We start from the raw sequence: 18534 nt of genomic DNA, 5'->3' as shown, positions 1-18534 counted from the left end.
GGAGTTTGCAAGTTCTCCCTGTGTCTGCGTGGGTTTCCTCCGGGTGCTCCGGTTTCCTCCCACATGCCAAAGACTTGCAGGTTGATAGGTAAATTGGCCATTATAAATTGCCCCTAGTGTAGGTAGGTGGTAGGGAAATATAGGGACAGGTGGGGACATGTGGTAGGAATATGGAATTAGTGTAGGATTAGTATAAAATGGGTGGTTGATGGTCGGCACAGACTCGGTGGGCCGAAGGGCCTGTTTCAGTGCTGTATCTCTGAACTGAACTGAACATCATCGTTATTTGCAGCTCCAGATGCAAATAAAGACATGCAGGGAGCAAACTAGTGGTGGGAGGGGAAAGTTTCAGGTAAGTGAATTACAAAGGGGTGGGACAATTAAAGGGGGTGGGGCATCACAACAACAACAGTTTGAAAATCTTTTGGGATAAGTTCAAAAGACTTCTTTGCCAATTAGCTGCCTTTACCAAGGCTGAAGGGAGAGATAACTAAGAAGTGACAGAAACCCAAGGTGCAAGGATAAGTTTGCATGCAATTGATGACATATCCCAGCTCCTGCTTTCTTGTTTTGAGTGCTGAAATATAATGTGCCGTAGTTTCAAGGGTCTACCACTTCACAGAACCATCCCTATAACCCCCACTATCAGCATCCTGGGGGCTACCATTGACCAGAGACTGAACTGAAGTAACCATATAAATACCATGACAGGGCGGCACAGTGGCGCAGTGGTTAGCACCGCAGCCTCACAGCTCCAGCGACCTGGGTTCAATTCTGGGTACTGCCTGTGTGGAGTTTGCAACTTCTCCCTGTGTCTGCGTGGGTTTCCTCCGGGTGCTCCGGTTTCCTCCCACAAGCCAAAGACTTGCAGGTTGATAGGTAAATTGGCCATTGTAAATTGCCCCGAGTTTAGGTAGGTGGTAGGGAAATATAGGGACAGGTGGGGATGAGGTAGGAATATGGAATTTAGTGTAGGATTAGTATAAATGGGTGGTTGATGGTCGGCACAGACTCGGTGGGCCGAAGGGCCTGTTTCAGTGCTGTATCTCTAAAACTAAAACTAAAACAAAAGCAGGTCAGAGGCTAGGATTCCTGCGGCACGTAACTCACCTCCTGACTGCTCAAAGCCTGTCCACCGTCTACAAGGCACAAGTCAGGAGTGTGATGGAATATTCTCCACTTGCCTGGATGGGTGCAGCTCCAACAACACTCAAGAAGCTCGACACATTCCAGGACAAAGCCTGCTTGATTGGCACCCCATCCACAAACATTCAGTCCCTGCACCATTGACGCACAGTAGCAGCAGTGTGTACCATCTACAGGATTCACTGCAGCAATGCACCAAGGCTCCTTAGACAGCACCTTCCAAACCTGCGACCTCTACCAACTAGAAGGACAAGGGCAGAAAATTGCATGGGAACCTGCAAGTTCCCCTCCAAGTCACACACCATCCTGACTTGGAACTATATCGCCATTCCTTCACTGTTGCTGGGTCAAAATCCTGGAACTCCCTTCCTAACAGCACTGTGGGTGTACCTACCTTTCACATGGATTGCAGCAGTTCAAGAAGGCAGCTCACCACCACCTTCTCAAGGCAATTAGGGATGAGCAATAAGTGCTAGCCTAGCCAGTGATGCCCACATCCCATGAATGAATAAAAAATGTCAGCATGTCTGCAAGGAGGTGGTGTTGGGTTTCAGGTCACAGCTGACTGCTACTGTCACTGGGCATACCAGTCCTATGCTGCATGGTAGCTGCAAGTGTCCTTGTATCTGGTTGTCTCTGACTCGACCCCTGTGAAAGCAGTATCCCAAAGTCATTGCCAGTCAGTGCCTGCAGATATGGTTACTGGTAGCTTGCAGAGTGAGGTCAATCAGTGTGATGGCTACTAATCCTGGCATGCTTTCTTTAATGAATGTCTGTCATGCCTTCAGTGGCATGTGATTGGGTGCAAGGAAGCATCCAACATTAACCTTTCGGGGGCAGTCACATATCTCAGGGGTGCCATCGGGTCTGCTGTGCCCACTTCCTTTTGGGAACAGGAGTCTTCAACTTGATTAATTGCCACCTGTTGACTTATGTCTGCAGATATGGAGGTGCATGTGTATATAAGGCATCTCTCTTGCAGTGTGGCCTTGCTGCTATCATTTCATTGTGCTGCTGTGCTTCTTCCAAAGGCCTCAGATAGGGAGATCCTACAAGGAGGAAACCCATTGGTGCCAGTAATTATGCTGGAGGCAAAAAAGAACAATTAAAATAAATTGTATTTATGTGGCATATTCCATAAGCTCAGGGCATCCAAAATCTTTATAGCCAATTAAGTACTTTTTGAAGTGTAGCCAGTCTTATGTCAGTACTATAGTCCGTCTACAGCACCAATGTAGGAAGCCCTACAGCCAATTTGTACACAGGAAGGCCCCACAAACAGCAGTGTGATAATGACCAGATAATCTGTTTTAGTAAAGTTGGTTAAGCGATCGGAATAGAGATCCTGCGCTCCCAAATGTTAGGAAGTGACTATGCTGGAAATTAATAATGTGAAAATTGATCTTTTCCTCTTGTACATTTTGTAGGCAATATGACAATGTTTTTTGTTTCTCCTGCAGGCTGGCATTGACGGAGAGAGCATTGGCAATTGCCCCTTTTCTCAGCGTCTCTTCATGATTCTGTGGCTGAAAGGTGTTGTGTTCAATGTCACAACAGTCGACCTGAAGAGGTAAGGGACTAAAGTTCATTTGAAATAAAATGTACAGCAGAATACATGTCACTTCACAAAACGCACACACTTAAAAAGAAACTGTAATGAGCCCGGCCAGGTGGTTGAAGTTTCAGTAGGGGACTACTTTGGGAATAGTGATCACAATTCCGTAAGTTTTAGAATACTCATGGACAAAGACGAGAGAGATCCAAAAGGAAGAGTGCTAAATTGGGGGAAGGCCAACTATACCAAAATTCGGCAGGAGCTGGGGCATGTAGATTGGGAGCAGCTGTTTGAAGGTAAATCCACATTTGATATGTGGGAGGCTTTTAAAGAGAGATTGATTAGTGTGCAGGAGAGACATGTTCCTGTGAAAATGAGGGATAGAAATGGCAAGATTAGGGAACCATGGATGACAGGTGAAATTGTGAGACGAGCTAAGAGGAAAAAGGAAGCATACATAAGGTCTAAGAGGCTGAAGAAAGACGAAGCTTTGAAAGAATATCGGGAATGTAGGACCAATCTGAAACGAGGAATTAAGAGGGCGAAAAGGGGTCATGAACTATCTTTAGCAAACAGGGTTAAGGAAAATCCAAAAGCCTTTTATTCATATATAAGGAGCAAGAGGGTAACTAGAGAAAGGATTGGCCCACTCAAGGACAAAGGAGGAAAGTTATGCGTGGAGTCAGAGAAAATGGGTGAGATTCTAAATGAGTACTTTGCATCGGTATTCACCGAGGAGAGGGACATGACGGATGTTGAGGTTAGGGACAGATGGTTGATTACTCTAGGTCAAGTCGGCATAAGGAGGGAGGAAGTGTTGGGTATTCTAAAAGGCATTAAGGTGGACAAGTCCCCAGGTCCGGATGGGATCTATCCCAGGTTACTGAGGGAAGCGAGAGAGGAAATAGCTGGGGCCTTAACAGATATCTTTGCAGCATCCTTAAACATGGGTGAGGTCCCGGAGGACTGGAGAATTGCTAATGTTGTCCCCTTGTTTAAGAAGGGTAGCAGGGAAAATCCAGGTAATTATAGACCGGTGAGCCTGACGTCAGTGGTAGGGAAGCTGCTGGAGAAGATACTGAGGGATAGGATCTATTCCCATTTGGAAGAAAATGGGCTTATCAGTGATAGGCAACATGGTTTTGTGCAGGGAAGGTCATGTCTTACCAACTTAATAGAATTCTTTGAGGAAGTGACAAAGTTGATTGATGACAAAGTTGATCCATATACATGGACTTCAGTAAGGCGTTTGATAAGGTTCCCCATGGTAGGCTGATGGAGAAAGTGAAGTCGCATGGGGTCCAGGGTGTACTAGCTAGATGGATAAAGAACTGGCTGGGCAACAGGAGACAGAGAGTAGCAGTGGAAGGGAGTTTCTCAAAATGGAGACGTGTGACCAGTGGTGTTCCACAGGGATCCGTGCTGGGACCACTGTTGTTTGTGATATACATAAATGATTTGGAGGAAAGTATAGGTGGTCTGATTAGCAAGTTTGCAGACGACACTAAGATTGGTGGAGTAGCAGATAGTGAAGGGGACTGTCAGAGAATACAGCAGAATATAGATAGATTGGAGAGTTGGGCAGAGAAATGGCAGATGGAGTTCAATCAGGGCAAATGCGAGGTGATGCATTTTGGAAGATCCAATTCAAGAGTGAACTATACAGTAAATGGAAAAGTCCTGGGGAAAATTGATGTACAGAGAGATTTGGGTGTTCAGGTCCGTTGTTCCCTGAAGGTGGCAACGCAGGTCAATAGAGTGGTCAAGAAGGCATACGGCATGCTTTCCTTCATCGGACGGGGTAGTGAGTACAAGAGTTGGCAGGTCATGTTACAGTTGTATAAGACTTTGGTTCGGCCACATTTGGAATACTGCGTGCAGTTCTGGTCGCCACATTACCAAAAGGATGTAGATGCTTTGGAGAGGGTGCAGAGGAGGTTCACCAGGATGTTGCCTGGTATGGAGGGCACTAGCTATGAAGAGAGGTTGAGTAGATTAGGATTATTTTCATTAGAAAGACGGAGGTTGAGGGGGGACCTGATTGAGTTGTACAAAATCATGAGAGGTATAGACAGGGTGGATAGCAAGAAGCTTTTTCCCAGAGTGGGGGATTCAATTACTAGGGGTCACGAGTTCAAAGTGAGAGGGGAAAAGTTTAAGGGGGATATGCGTGGAAAGTTCTTTACGCAGATGGTGGTGGGTGCCTGGAACGCGTTGCCAGCGGAGGTGGTAGACGCGGGCACGATAGCATCTTTTAAGATGTATCTAGACAGATACATGAATGGGCAGGAAGCAAAGAGATACAGACCCTTAGAAAATAGGTGACATGTTTAGATAGAGGATCTGGATCAGCGCAGGCTTGGAGGGCCGAAGGGCCTGTTCCTGTGCTGTAATTTTCTTTGTTCTTCTTTGTTCTTAAACAGTTATATAGAGATTATTCAAGAATTCTTTTTTAAAAAGTGTCGCTCTCGCTCTGTCTCTCTGCCTTTCTGCCTTTCTCTTTGTCATCCACTATTAATGTCTCTTCCCCCATCACCCCCCCAGCCCCACCACCACTTTAACCTTGCTGTTAGTGACAGGGCTATCGGCTGCCTGAGCCCTGCCCTCTGGAATTCTTGAGCACTGCTTCTCTGTCTTTTAAAATTGTCCTGAAAACCCATTTCTTCAGCTAAGATTTGTTCACCTATCTTAATATCTCTTTTTTTTTTTGGCTTGCTTTTCTTCCATACACTTATTCTGTGATGTTGGCTGTCTCTCTCCTTTAGTATGACCCTCAAATACTTTCTCCATTTCATGTCTGAGAAGCAGTTACCTTGGTTGAAGATTTATTCTGTTTGTGTGATAGGAGTCTGAGGCCATTTTTAGAAAAATTCGATCAAGCAATGCAAATATTAGAGGATAAACATTAAACCCCAGTGCTTGGAGGCTTAAAAATAAGGGTGAAACTGTTCAGTCTTGAGTTTGATTTGTGTGGTATTTTTCCCACATCCTTTGTTGATGTTACTGCACTACATCAATCTGTATTTTTTTTTTGTTTCTCAGTTGCATCTTTTGCGCAGATTAGGGTGCAATCATGTCATTCCCGTGAATCTTAATTTTTTTATGATCTGTGATGTGCCTGTTGTTTTTCAATATAAAGACACTATATAAATTTAACTTGGTGTTGGATCCAAATAGCGTTACTAATTATGTATTCATTCTCTGCATTTGTTTGGCTGAAAAATATCACCTAGATAATAAGTTATTAGCACCACTTGACTAGCAATATTTGTCTTTGTTAGCACTCTCACCACAAACTACACAATGTATACATTACTTTTCTAATAGTGAAGTGTTTGGATTAGATGAATCTTCACTCTGTTTATATCTGCAGCATTCACCAAGCTCACTGACCAAACTGGTGAGGGTGTTTTGCCAACTTATTGAACTTCTATTTACTTAATTGGATTTCAAATGTCATGAAATTCAGCATTATTGTTAAAATAATTATTATCGTCATTTGAAATCATCCTACAACAGAATAGTAATTGAAAATAATAACCAATCAGAATGTCATGTATTTGAATCTCGAGGCAGGGCATCGCTTGGGCTGTCTCGAGTGACCTCACCAGTTTTCCGATCGGTAGCTGACTGGAATGCTGTGTGCTAGTGAGGTATTCCAGCTTGATGAGAATTGGATTCTTCCTGCTAAAACCATGCCTTCTGTCAGACAATCCTGGGGTGGTATTAATCAGAATTGTGTCGGATTCAGCAAAAAGATAGTTCATCCTACTCCTACCTGGAGGTGCACAACATATGTGGAGAAGATTTGAAAAATAAGGAGGCTACTATATTAATTCTGTAGTTGAAAATAATTTGAAAGGTTCATTCGTAATTTATAATTAAAATTAATGCCAATAATAAAGATTTTTAAAATTAATACTCATGCATGTTGTGTCAAATTAGTTAAACATATCACACATTTTGCCTAGACTTCTGAAAACCAGAGTGATATTTTTTGCACTTTTACCCAGAAGACTGGAAATGGAAGGTAACCTAAGGGCTAATAAGAGTGAAGAAAATAAAGTAAGTAATAGCAGCAGAGAAAAAGTATTAGAGAAACTTCAGGGACTAAAAACAGACAAATCCTCTGAACCTGATGACCTACATCCTAGGGTTCTAAAAGAGTAGCTGCAAAGGTAGTGGATGCGCTGGTTATGATTTTCCAACATTCCTTGGATTCTGGAATGATCCCAGTGGATTGGAAGTTAGCAAATATAACATGGAAAACGCTGGAATCTATTGTTAAGGAAATCTTAACAATGCACTTAGAAAATCATAGTATGATCAGACAGAGTTGAGATGATTTTATGGAAGGGAAATCGTGTTTGACAAATTTATTAGAGTTTTTTGGGGATGTAACTAGTAGGGCAGATAAAAGGGAGCCAGTAGACATAGTATACTTGGATTTACAAAAGGCATTTGATTATTTGCCATACAAAAGGTTAATAGGCAAGATAAGGGCTCATAGAGTTAGGGTAATATATTAGCATGGATAGAGGATTGGTTAAAGGACAGGAAGCAGAGAGTAAGGATAAGCGGGCAATTTCAAGTTGGCAGGCTGTAACTAGTGGAGTGCCGCAAAGATCAGTGCTGGGGCTTCGGCTGTTTACAATCTATATTGACTTAGGCAAAGAGACTGGAAGTAATGTATCCAAGTTTACTGACAATACGAAGGTAGGTGGGAATGTAAGCTGTGAGGAGAACACAAGGAGGCTGCAAAGAGATATAGACAGGTTAAATTAATGGCAACAAAGTGGATGACGGAGTATAACGCAGGAAGTGTGAGGTTATTCACTTTGGTAGTAAGAATAGAAAAGCAGAATATTTGTCAAAAGGCATGAAACTTCTAAATATTGATGTTCAGAGGAACTTGGGTATACTCGTACAAGGACCACAGAAAGTTAGCATGCAAGTACAGCAAGCAGTTAGGAAGGCAGATGGCATGTTGGCCTTTATTGCAAGGGGATTCGAGTACAGGAATAAGGAAGTCTTGCTACAATTGTATAGAGCTTTGGTGAGATCACATCTCAAATACTGTATGCAGTTTCTGTCTCCATTTCTCAGGAAGGATATACTTGCATTGGAACTGATATAGTGAAGATTCATTAGATTGGTTTCTGAAATTGAGGATTGTTCTGTGATGAGAGGCTGAGTAAATTGGGCCTATATGCTCTGGAGTTTAGAAGAATGAGGGGTTATCTCATGGAAACATAAAAGATTCTGAAGGAGCGTGCAAGGTAGACACTCAGAGGTTATTTCCACTGGCTGGGGAATCTAGAACACGGGGCACAGCCTCAGGATAAGGAGCTAATCATTTCAGACTGAAATGAGGAGAAATTTCTTCACTCAGAGGGTTGTGAATCTTTGGAATTCTCTACCCCAGAAAGTTGTGGATGCTTCATTGTTGCATATATTCCAGGCTGGGAGACAGATTTTTGTTTTCTCAGGAAATTAAGGGATATGGGGACTGGGTGGGAAAGTGGAGTTGAGGCAGAAGATCAGCCATGATCGTATTGAATGGTAGAGCAGGCTCGAGACGCCATATGGTCTACTCCTGCTTCTGTTCCTTATGTTCTCATGTTCCTTATCATTTTCCAATAACTGGACAGATATTGTAGAATTTTATGAATAGATTAACTTTTTAAAACCTTTGCTTGCTGATAAAACCAAAATATATTTACATGGGCCTGAGTTCAATTCACTTCAGAAAACTTAAAAACCATGCAAGTATTCCACAAATGATTTTCCTACAATATTATTGATTTATTTTATGTATTTATATTCTATAGTGGCAGTTATTGCTTAGTTTTATTATTTATTTACAGAAAACCAGCTGATCTACATAACCTAGCTCCTGGTACTCACCCTCCATTCCTGACCTTTAATGGGGAGGTTAAGACAGATGTCAACAAAATTGAAGAATTCTTGGAGGAGACACTATATCCACCAAAGTAAGTATCATTATCTTGAATAAACCTAATTTCCTATTTGCTTTACAGGTTGCCTCCAAAGGCATGATCAGAGGTAACCCTCTAAAATAAACAACAGCAACAGCAGTGTTACCAGAAGCACCAAGAATTTATTTGATCAAGTGTCACCAAGTTTTGAGTGCTGATGGTGACAAAATTGAAGAGTGGCCCCACCTGGGTTGGATCCACCTTTTTGGTTCTGATCACAGGAGGGTGGGCTGACTTCTAGCTCAGCTTTACAGGTTAGCTTGACAAAAGCACTATTCCTGGCTAGTTTGTATTTTCCACTGAAATTGGCATAGGTCCCGCCCGGACCTGCAAAGTTGAAGTTATTGTTGTAATAAAAACAGAAAATGCTGGAAATACTCAGCAGGTCAGGCAGCATTTGTGGATAGAGAAACAGAGTTAATGAGAAAAAGAGGAAGTGAAAGGGGGGAGAGAGGAGAAAGAACAAAAGGGAAGGTCTGTGACAGGGTGGAAGACAGGAGAGATTAATTGATTGATGAAAGTTATCTGCTATTTTCAAATCCACTCCATAGTATAATGGAGCAGTTTTAGCATCAAGAGAACCTGGGTATACTGTAAAGATGCTTCAGGTGCAAGTGGTTCTCTTAACATAATTAGTATATATAGGCCTAAGCACTAGCAGTTTTAATTAATGCCATGTTCCTCTTTTGGATGAGATTACAATGGGCACTGTTACATAAGTAGTAAAGGAATCAACAGCACCAGTCATCTGACTGTCCCAGTAGTAGATACAAGGTTCAGCAGGTCAAAAGTTAAACTTCAGTATCAATTCTGGATTTCTCTTTTACATTGACTGTGACAGTATTTATTACCTTTTGATAGTTTGAGAAGATTACATTTATACAAAATCATAAATCTGAAATGCAGGACAATAAAAATACCTAATATACCTAATAAAAAGGGAGATTTTCTGAGGTCTTGCCTGTAGTGAGATCCTTCCCCCATCAGCAGTGTGTATTGGAAAATCACTGGTGTGTTGCCAATACAATGTGCAAGAACTGGGGAAATCTACCGTAAATGGTGGTTGGCATCCTTCCATCTACGAAAGATGATAGACACGCAGCAAGCAATCCATTTAGATAGAGTGTCTTCTCTTGGTGCACCTTTGTTGATGGCTGTGAAGTCCAATCCTTGAGAGGCAGGTTCTGACATAAGTGCTGCACGTGAAGCTGCCAAGTGACACTGTGAGTTGTTGTTTTTGATGTTGCTGCCTGTTGCCAAGCTGCTGTAGCAACTGCTCATTGCGGTAGTGCACACCAGTCCACAGGATGTGTCGCCATTTCCCTCTTTCGCCAGCTAGTGCCTCTTGGGTGTGATTGTCGACATTTAGGGCCTTCATGTCACACTTGCAAGCATCCTTGATTTGGGCGCCACACTGGTCATCTGTACAGTGTCCATTTAATATGTATGAGTTATTTCTTCATCCTCTCCTTCACACACTCTGTGCAGATTATTTTGGGTAATCACCACATTACCACCACCAATAATTGTGAGATTATATTTGCATGAATAATGTAACTAGAGACTTTAAGGTCTCCGAGACAGCAACACATTTTGTCTGTACTCGCTGCTGCAACATGTGTGACATCTGGAATGCCCTTTTGTGAATCTGGAGCTAGGCTTTAAAGAAAACAATATACTACATGAGACACGGGCCACGTTCTTCATCTTGTGTTAGTGGAAAAATTGAGAACAATAAACACAGCATTTTATTAGAGAGATGATTTCCCTTCTGTTTCTCTGGATTGACTGAATATGAATGGAATGGAAACATGACACTTGTTTAACATGTACTAGAGTAACTTTAAGTAAATATCATACCATGCATGAAGTGTTTATAGTTGACATAGTGCTATAACACTGCCATCAGCACAATCTGTAATTGTTAAAATAATTATATAGGTGTAGAATTTCGAAAGAATTTCTCCCAATCCCCTGCCGTAACTTGAGTGGAAGATCAGTGAAAACTCTGGGGAAACTGTGGAAAAAATAGTTATTTTAGGGATTTCACCAAAGATTAGGAGAGCAGCTGGGAAATTCTACCCCATTTTTTTTTAAAGGAATTATAATTTCATTGGGAAAATAAGATTTCTGATAGTGGGTTTGATGTATTAATTTATTGTGCTTGTATTTTGGTAATGTTTTTCATAGTCCCTTTTTTTACTGATTTTTATTTTCTTACCCAGTTTCTTCACTGGATTTTCTCTCTCCTCCTTATCTGAGGTCCACTTGTGCATTTCTAGCATGGATCTCTGAATCAGGATCAGACCATCTCTCCATTTTCTCTTTCCTTATCCAGAGTACTAAGGTTAACTAGTGCCCTTCATCACTTACCAGAGGTTGAATTTCAGACATTTTCTGGTCTTTGTGGATCAGCTAATCACAAGGGGGGCAAAAAAAATTGCTGCGCTATCAGATGCACTTCTGTCCCCTTTTTTTCCAGGTTATCTCACCTGTTCCCAGGCCTCTGCCAATATAGCTGCGTTAAGCAGCTGCTGCATGGTGTGAGCAGCCTGGAGTCACTGCACCTCCTTGTTTCCAGCTTCCCACTGGGGTAGCACTAACCCAGTTCCTTTTTGACAGTTCAGTCACAATTGGTATCCTATGCTCTGTAGGTTCACAGGTATGATCCACGCCCTACCACTCCTAAATCAATGTATTGTACTGCCTAGTGGCCCAATTATACCATTGTATAATTTGTGAGTCTGAGCAGGGGCTTGTACAGTCACGTTCGCTCGTAAAACAAACATAATTAATAGCAGTTTAAAAAGAAACCGATAGATTAGCTATAACCTGGCACTATTGATTTGCTTCTTTTCACCAGTTCATTGCCACACACAAATTAAATGTAATTCTGCAATATTTCAAAATCTTAGGTAAAAATTTGCTCTTGTTTTAAAATGATAATTTTGACGTACTTAGGTTACCTTTTTACTTGAAATTCATTAGGTTTCATAATGGGTTACCATACTGTGCTTTCATCTCTGAATCTGGGTTTGAATCTAGCCTAGGTTGATGCAATTAATGTATCTGCCTCCTGCTGATCACCCATATCCAGGTCCACAGCACAATACTGACCACAATAGTGCACAGTAGTCACCAAACTGGCAAATCTCATCGAAAGGCCACAAGAATAGCTGATATGTGAAGCTGAAGTTGCACTGGGGTGGGGGCAGGTGATTGATGCTGACACTGGTTATCTTGGCAGGGGCAAGTATTCAAAAGCTGCAGTAATACTTAAATATATTTATTATTAATGCGGATTTAATTTTGAAAATGTCAAGCGAATTATCCTACATGTTATGAATAAATTATAAGTTAGTGACCCAAGAGAAAGCAAGGATATTCTGCATTTTTCAATGATGTGCAGTTGTTACCACTGCTGGAGTCAGACCTGCGACCATCAATACTAGGGAAAAAAAAGTTCATTGGGTGTTTCTTGAATACTATGACTGCGAGACAATTTCACAAGTGTTCTTGTGCTTTGTTAAAATTTGTTAAAATTCCAGTGACGATGCTGTGATAATTATGATCAAGATCTATTTTGTACTCTTCCTATTTTCAGGTACCCAAAGCTTGCAGCAAAGTACCACGAATCGAATACTGCTGGAATTGACATCTTTGCAAAGTTCTCAGCGTACATTAAAAACACAAGGATAAATGCTAATGAAGGTGAGAGCTGCAACTCACACTTATTAGATTGGAGATTGTTAGTATCATAGCATAAAGCTTCAGCATCAGTAAAATCCTACATGGACTTTAGATCCTACATGGACTTTAGATATTAGATATGTATTACCCAAGAACAAAGAGCTTGGCTTCTGTGTATTAAGGTCAAGAGAGAGCTTATTATCTTATACTCGTGCAGTTTTCTGAAACAAAAGTTGAATTTTGAAGCCATCTATGATTTATTGACAGAAAAAATAAAACTATGAGATAGAGTTCTAATTTCTTGCACCTATCAGAGTGAGAAACAGACACAAAGGGCTGGATTTTACAGTCTCCCCACCGGCCCGGCCCGATATTGTGGGCGACAGCGAGGCCTCATGGCGGCCCCCTCCCCGCACCCCCCGGCCGCTCTATGATGGGAGCCAAATTAATATTCGAACATAATAAGATCCAAAGCAGGACATTGGTGGGGAAGGGGGAGCAGGTAAGTATTTTAGTGCCAGGAAGGGTGGTGCAGGATCAAACTAATCTGATTGGTGTAGAGGATGGTGGGAAAGGGGGAATTAAAAGTTCATGATCTTTGGGGGGAGGGGAGGTCAGGTACACAAGGTAAGTATTTTGGGGGGGTGGGTGGGGAGAGGGCAAGGAATGATTTGCATGGTTATTGGGGGGGTGGGAGAGGGGCTAGAAACATTTTTTTTTAGAGATACAGCACTGAAACAGGCCCTTCGGCCCACCGAGTCTGTGCCAACCAACAACCACCCATTTATACTAATCCTACATTAATCCCATATTCTCTACCACATCCCCACCATTCTCCTACCACCTACCTACACTAGGGGCAATTTACAATGGCCAATTTACCTATCAACCTGCAAGTCTTTGGAGGTGGGAGGAAACTGGAGCACCCGGCGGAAACCCACGCAGACACAGGGAGAACTTGCAAACTCCGCACAGGCAGTACCCAGAACTGAACGCGGGTCGCTGGAGCTGTGAGGCTGCGGTGCTAACCACTGCATCACTTTTACATGAATTTTGCTTTAAAAATTTAAATAACAAAGTAGGGCTCGTAGCCCTTTAAAAATGGTGTCGGCGCCTGCGCAGTGGCACTTGACGCCATTGCTGGGGATGGACCGCCTGCCCCCTCCACATCATAGGGGGGTGCAGTCCGCCCCGATCATTTAAATGAGCCGCCACGTTTAATATCGCGGTGGCTCCCTGGAGCTCAGCCCGCGCATGCAAGCCTCCATTGTTCACGGCCGCTGCCCATTATGGCAGCGGCAACGTAAATTTCAGTCAAACGGACAAAGGGAAAGCCTGACAGACAACTTATTTCCTCATTCAAATTTAAGAATCGGAGAGAAAGCTGCTTTGGCTGTTATCTTGCATTTTGGATTTCGAACAATGTTGGTAAATATCTTTTATACATCACTGACAAGGCCATATTTAGAAAACAATATGATGTTGGGCATTCTAGCTTCAAAATGACCCTGATATTTGGAGAGGGTTCAGAGAAGAGCAATGAGAATGATGGTTGGACTTGTGCCCGATGTTATGAGGAGAAACTTGAAGATGAATTTATTCTCCTTAGAAAAAAGGGTGGGAGGAGATATGGTTGAGGTTCTAAGATATAGGTACCGACAGCACTTCGAGTGTGGATGCACGAGGCTGTCAATATAAAATCGGAAAACTTCAAACAGCACTTGAAATAAATTTTCTCACCAAATAGCAGTGGTAATGGAAGATAGGCTTCTAGCTAAGCCGTAAGTGGTGTGTAAATTAATACTTTTGTTTGAACAAAAAAACTGAATGAATATCTACTAAGAAATGATATTGAGGGTTTTAAGGAAAGGTAGAGAGAGATGAATGATTTGAGACAAATGAGTATGAATTTTCCTCCCACTGATCACTACTGCCGACACAATTCCAGGGAATGGGAACTGGGCAATTGCCTCTTGCCTAATCTGTGACAGGTGTTTGTAGGAGGACTTTATATCCATTCAGTTCATTCCTACTCCAATTTTGTGGTAGTTTAAGTAAGTATACATTCTCATGTTGGTGAAGGTCATAATTGGGTCTGTGATATTCCTGCCCATTATAATCTGGTCGTTAAAGAGAAGCATTGAAGGGAAAAAAATTACAAGGTTTAGGGTATTCTTTTTAACTAAAATGTCCAGATTTAACAAAAATGTCGCTAATGTTTCATGCATTTTGTCATGGAGGAAATGTTTGTGTAATGAGAAGAACAGCAGAATCACTGTCACCAATATAACTGAGCCTTTTTTAGAGGAGGTGACAGATATGGAGAATAGACATTTAGAAAGTCTTTGACCAGGTACTTTGCAGGAGACTGCTGGAGAAGATTAAGAGATATGGATTAAGTGGAGTGCAGGAAATTGGAATAGAAACTGTTAAGCAGGGAGGAAACATAATGGGAGTTAAGGACAGTTTCTCAATGGTTGGGAGCAGATAGTGCTATCCTACAGGGTTCTGTTCTGGGCTGTTTCATTTCACCGTACATCAATTTGGATGTTGTACTAGAGGGAGTGGTGTCCAAATGTGCAAACAATACTAAAATGAGAGGAATCATAGATCATTCTGAAGACCAAAAGGAAGCAGCACAGGATATTGATAAGATGGTAGAATGGGCAAAAAGTTACCAGATGGAATTAAATGTCAGAAAATGTAAGGTGATACTTTTTTGTACGAAATGGTAAAAACTATACTATAAATAGCAGGAGGTTAGATGATGTGGAAGAGTTTTGGCTCATAAGCCATTAATAGCAGGACCTTAAGTGGATAAGCCCATTTTTAAAAAAAAAACAGCTCGAATACCGATTTTATAGCAAGGATATAAAAACCGAATTGTAATGATAAATCTATATAAAACTTCAGCAAGACCATAGTTGGAGAACTGTGTGCAGTTTTGAGCTTCACACTATAAGAAGGATGTTGAGGCAGCAGAGAGGGTACAGTCCAGATTTACGAAGATACTACCTGGTATGAGGAAATGCCATCAGAATGTCTTGGCAGGGGACGGGGAAGGGGCAATTTTTTGAACAGAGGAGTTTACAGACTAATTTGATAGAGGAGTTTAAAATCATGAGGGAATGAGAGGGGATAGATATAAACTGACTTTCAGCATTTAGCTCTGTACAATAAATATGAAACTGAGTAAAGATAGGCTCAGCGTCATCCTTCCACAACAATCTTTCTGGAATTTAACATAGTAGTAGAGAATGGTTGCCTAAATCTGAAGGTTGGAAACCAAGAAATTTTTTTTTTACATAGTAGTCACTGAGATTTTAGTTTTCTATGGAAAATATGGGAGAAAGCTAGTGTAAATTGTCAGGGTATGATTACCTGCCAATGTTCTGAGTCTGAGCCATACGACCAGTGGAAGAATGAGGTGGATATTCTTACGATCAGGTGAGGAGGGGCCAAAGCTCTCCCCTCTTTTCCCTCTCCTTGTTTGATCACAATAGATTTATATCTTTTTTAAGTGGATATACTTGCCAATTCAGCAAGTGTTTAACTTGTTTACATGCCATGATCATTAAAAAGAGCCAATTATGGAAAACAGATGGTTATCCAATGGAGGAATATATCGTGGACTTTAACAGACTGTAAAGAAGATTGAGAAAATTCAATTTGAAGATCCCTGGTTCAGTGCTAGCGTTTAAATTGCTAGATTATGCAAGGGTGATGCATCTGGACAGGCTCCTGGTTCTAACTGGGGGTTCAGCCATGGGGGGTAGCCCTCCATGGGGCACAGGGGTGCCCGATCAGGAGGGCCCCACCCAGCCTGCAAGGGGGCCTCCAGATTTTACTGGGTAGCCTGCTGGGGGCCTGAGCCACCCGCTGGTAAAGTATTAGTGGCAGTAGGAGGAGGCCCTTAAGTGACAGTTAATTGGCCTGGGGCAGGCGGGCCATTTCTCGCCACCACTGCCCCTCATAAAATTTCACCACAAGCTGGAAGGTGACAGGAATGCCATGCCCGCTCTGCGGAGAGGGTGGGGGGGGGGGGGCGTAAAATTCCGGCCGCAATATAGTACATTAAGGGTTGGATAGTAATGTGAACGATTATGACACTCAGGAAAGACCACCCAAAGACCAATTGTCCTGAGTAGGTACCTGGGTGACATATATTCCAGAGGGATGCAACAATTGTGCGGAGCACAGGAAAGTCTACTGGCAAATTTAAATATTGGTTGAATGCTCAAGATGATGGCCAAGAAGAAAGGTCCATGGGCTGGCAGAACAGGGTGAAAGAGTGGAGGGTAAGAAAGCACAGTGCAAGTTCTAATAATGGATCTAGAAGTGACTCTTGCATAAGGAAACGATCATGTACTAGAGAAAGGGCCTCCAATAGGCAAGAGGGAGATCTTCTAGCAGTAGTCCTGAAAGACGTCAAAGTGATAATATAGTTTGAACAAATTACACAATGAAATGAAGGCTAGAGAACAGTCTCAGTATAGAACTAGAAGCAAAAGTCCTCATGACTGTGAAGTTTTAAGTGGCTGCCAATAAACTTGAGGGTAAACATTATAATGAGAGAAGCAAAACATAAGGAATTAGAGAGTTGGAGAGAGTTTGGTGTTTATTCTGAGGTACAAATAAATGGATTTGTACTGAAAAAATCCTTTCAGATGGGACTTATAAGGCTAAAGCGAGGCTAGTTGCGAGGGGTTTTGAAGAGCAACTCGGTGATACCGATATTAGAGTGGACTCTCCCACAGCTGGAAAAATAATCTTGAAAATCTTTTTGGCTCTTTGGTCACATATTCTTGGGAGTGTAGATCCATTGACATAAAAGCCGCATTTTTGCAGGATGATAATTTTCAGAGAGAAGTGTTTCAGAAACCACCCAAAAAGGCAGCAGATGCAGAAGGAAAACCATGGAAACTGAACAAATGCACCAATGGCCTTGATGATGGTTCCAGGGTGTGGTATTTCTCGGTGAGATCTATTTAGTTGAAAATTGGTTGTGTTCAACTAAAAGCAGATCCTACGATGTTTTATTGCTATCATAAAGGAAACTTTCAGGCATCTTCATGATGCATGTTGATGATTTCTTATGGGGTGGGACTGCAGATTTTGAGATATACATTATTAATAAGATTAGGGCAGAATTTAAGATGGGGAGCCAGGCTTGTGGGGCCTTTAAATATTTTGGTTCAGATATTAAGCAGAGTAAGTTTGGAATAACTTTAAATCAACAATACTATTTAGAGAGTGTTACTGCTATCCCGGTTAGTCGTGCTAGATCATCGCAGAAGCATCTAAAGAAGAGACTGAGCAATTGCGAAGCTAGATTGATCAACTAAACTGGTTGTGCATGTAGACTAGACCTGATGCTAGTTTTGATGTGCTGGAGTTAAGTGCGATGATGAAACACCTGAAAGTTGAAAATGTTTTTAAGGGCAAATAAAACATTTAAAGAACTAAACCTGGAGAAATGTGTACTGAAATTCCCATCCTTGGGTGATCCAAAGAACATGAAGCTAGTCATTTTTAGTGAAGCTTCACATGCTAATCTTCTTGATGGGTATTCGAGTGCAGCTGAGTTCATAATATTTCTGATGAGCGAAAATGGGAAACGTTGTCCTTGATCTTGGGAAGCTAAGGAAATAAAAAGTCATTTAAAGCACTTTAGCTGTGGAAATACTGGGTCTGTGGAAGCAGTGGATATAGAGTTCTATTTATCAAATATTTTGGGTGAGATGCTGAACAAGGGACATATTGAGGATAGGAAACCCATTGACTGTTACGTGGATAATCGTTCTTTGTGGGATAATGTCACTCTACAAAATGTGTGACTGAGAAAAGACTACGTATTGACCTTGTTGGATGAAACGAATGCGATAGAGAAAGGAAATTTCCAAACTTAAATAGATAGATGCAAGTCATCAGCTATCCATTGTTTCACAAAGAGAAATGTTAGTACAAATAAATTATTAGGCGTGTCGGAGGAGGGATGTCTCACAATATATTACTATGTACCTGATATGGAATTTATTTTGATTTACTTCGAAATGTTGTTTGAGCATGTGAATCTAAGTTTTATTCTAAAAGGAAGAAGGGAATCTGTTAATTGGGTTATCAATTGTTTAATTATATGCAAGT

General features: G+C 41.6%; 1 protein-coding gene across 1 annotated transcript in view; it reads left to right on the top strand.

Moving 5' to 3' along the window:
- LOC137358558 (chloride intracellular channel protein 5-like) overlaps positions 1–18534 on the top strand; it is a 144978-nt gene that overhangs the window by 108479 nt on the left and 17965 nt on the right. The window contains exons 2-4 of the mRNA XM_068024539.1: positions 2607–2716; positions 8569–8694; positions 12305–12411. Of these exons, the coding sequence (XP_067880640.1) occupies positions 2607–2716; positions 8569–8694; positions 12305–12411 (343 nt within the window). The remainder of the gene's footprint in view (positions 1–2606; positions 2717–8568; positions 8695–12304; positions 12412–18534) is intronic.

Source organism: Heterodontus francisci, chromosome 3 (assembly GCF_036365525.1).
Source record: "Heterodontus francisci isolate sHetFra1 chromosome 3, sHetFra1.hap1, whole genome shotgun sequence".
NCBI lineage: Eukaryota > Metazoa > Chordata > Chondrichthyes > Heterodontiformes > Heterodontidae > Heterodontus > Heterodontus francisci.
This window is presented reverse-complemented; position numbering and strand designations above follow the sequence as displayed.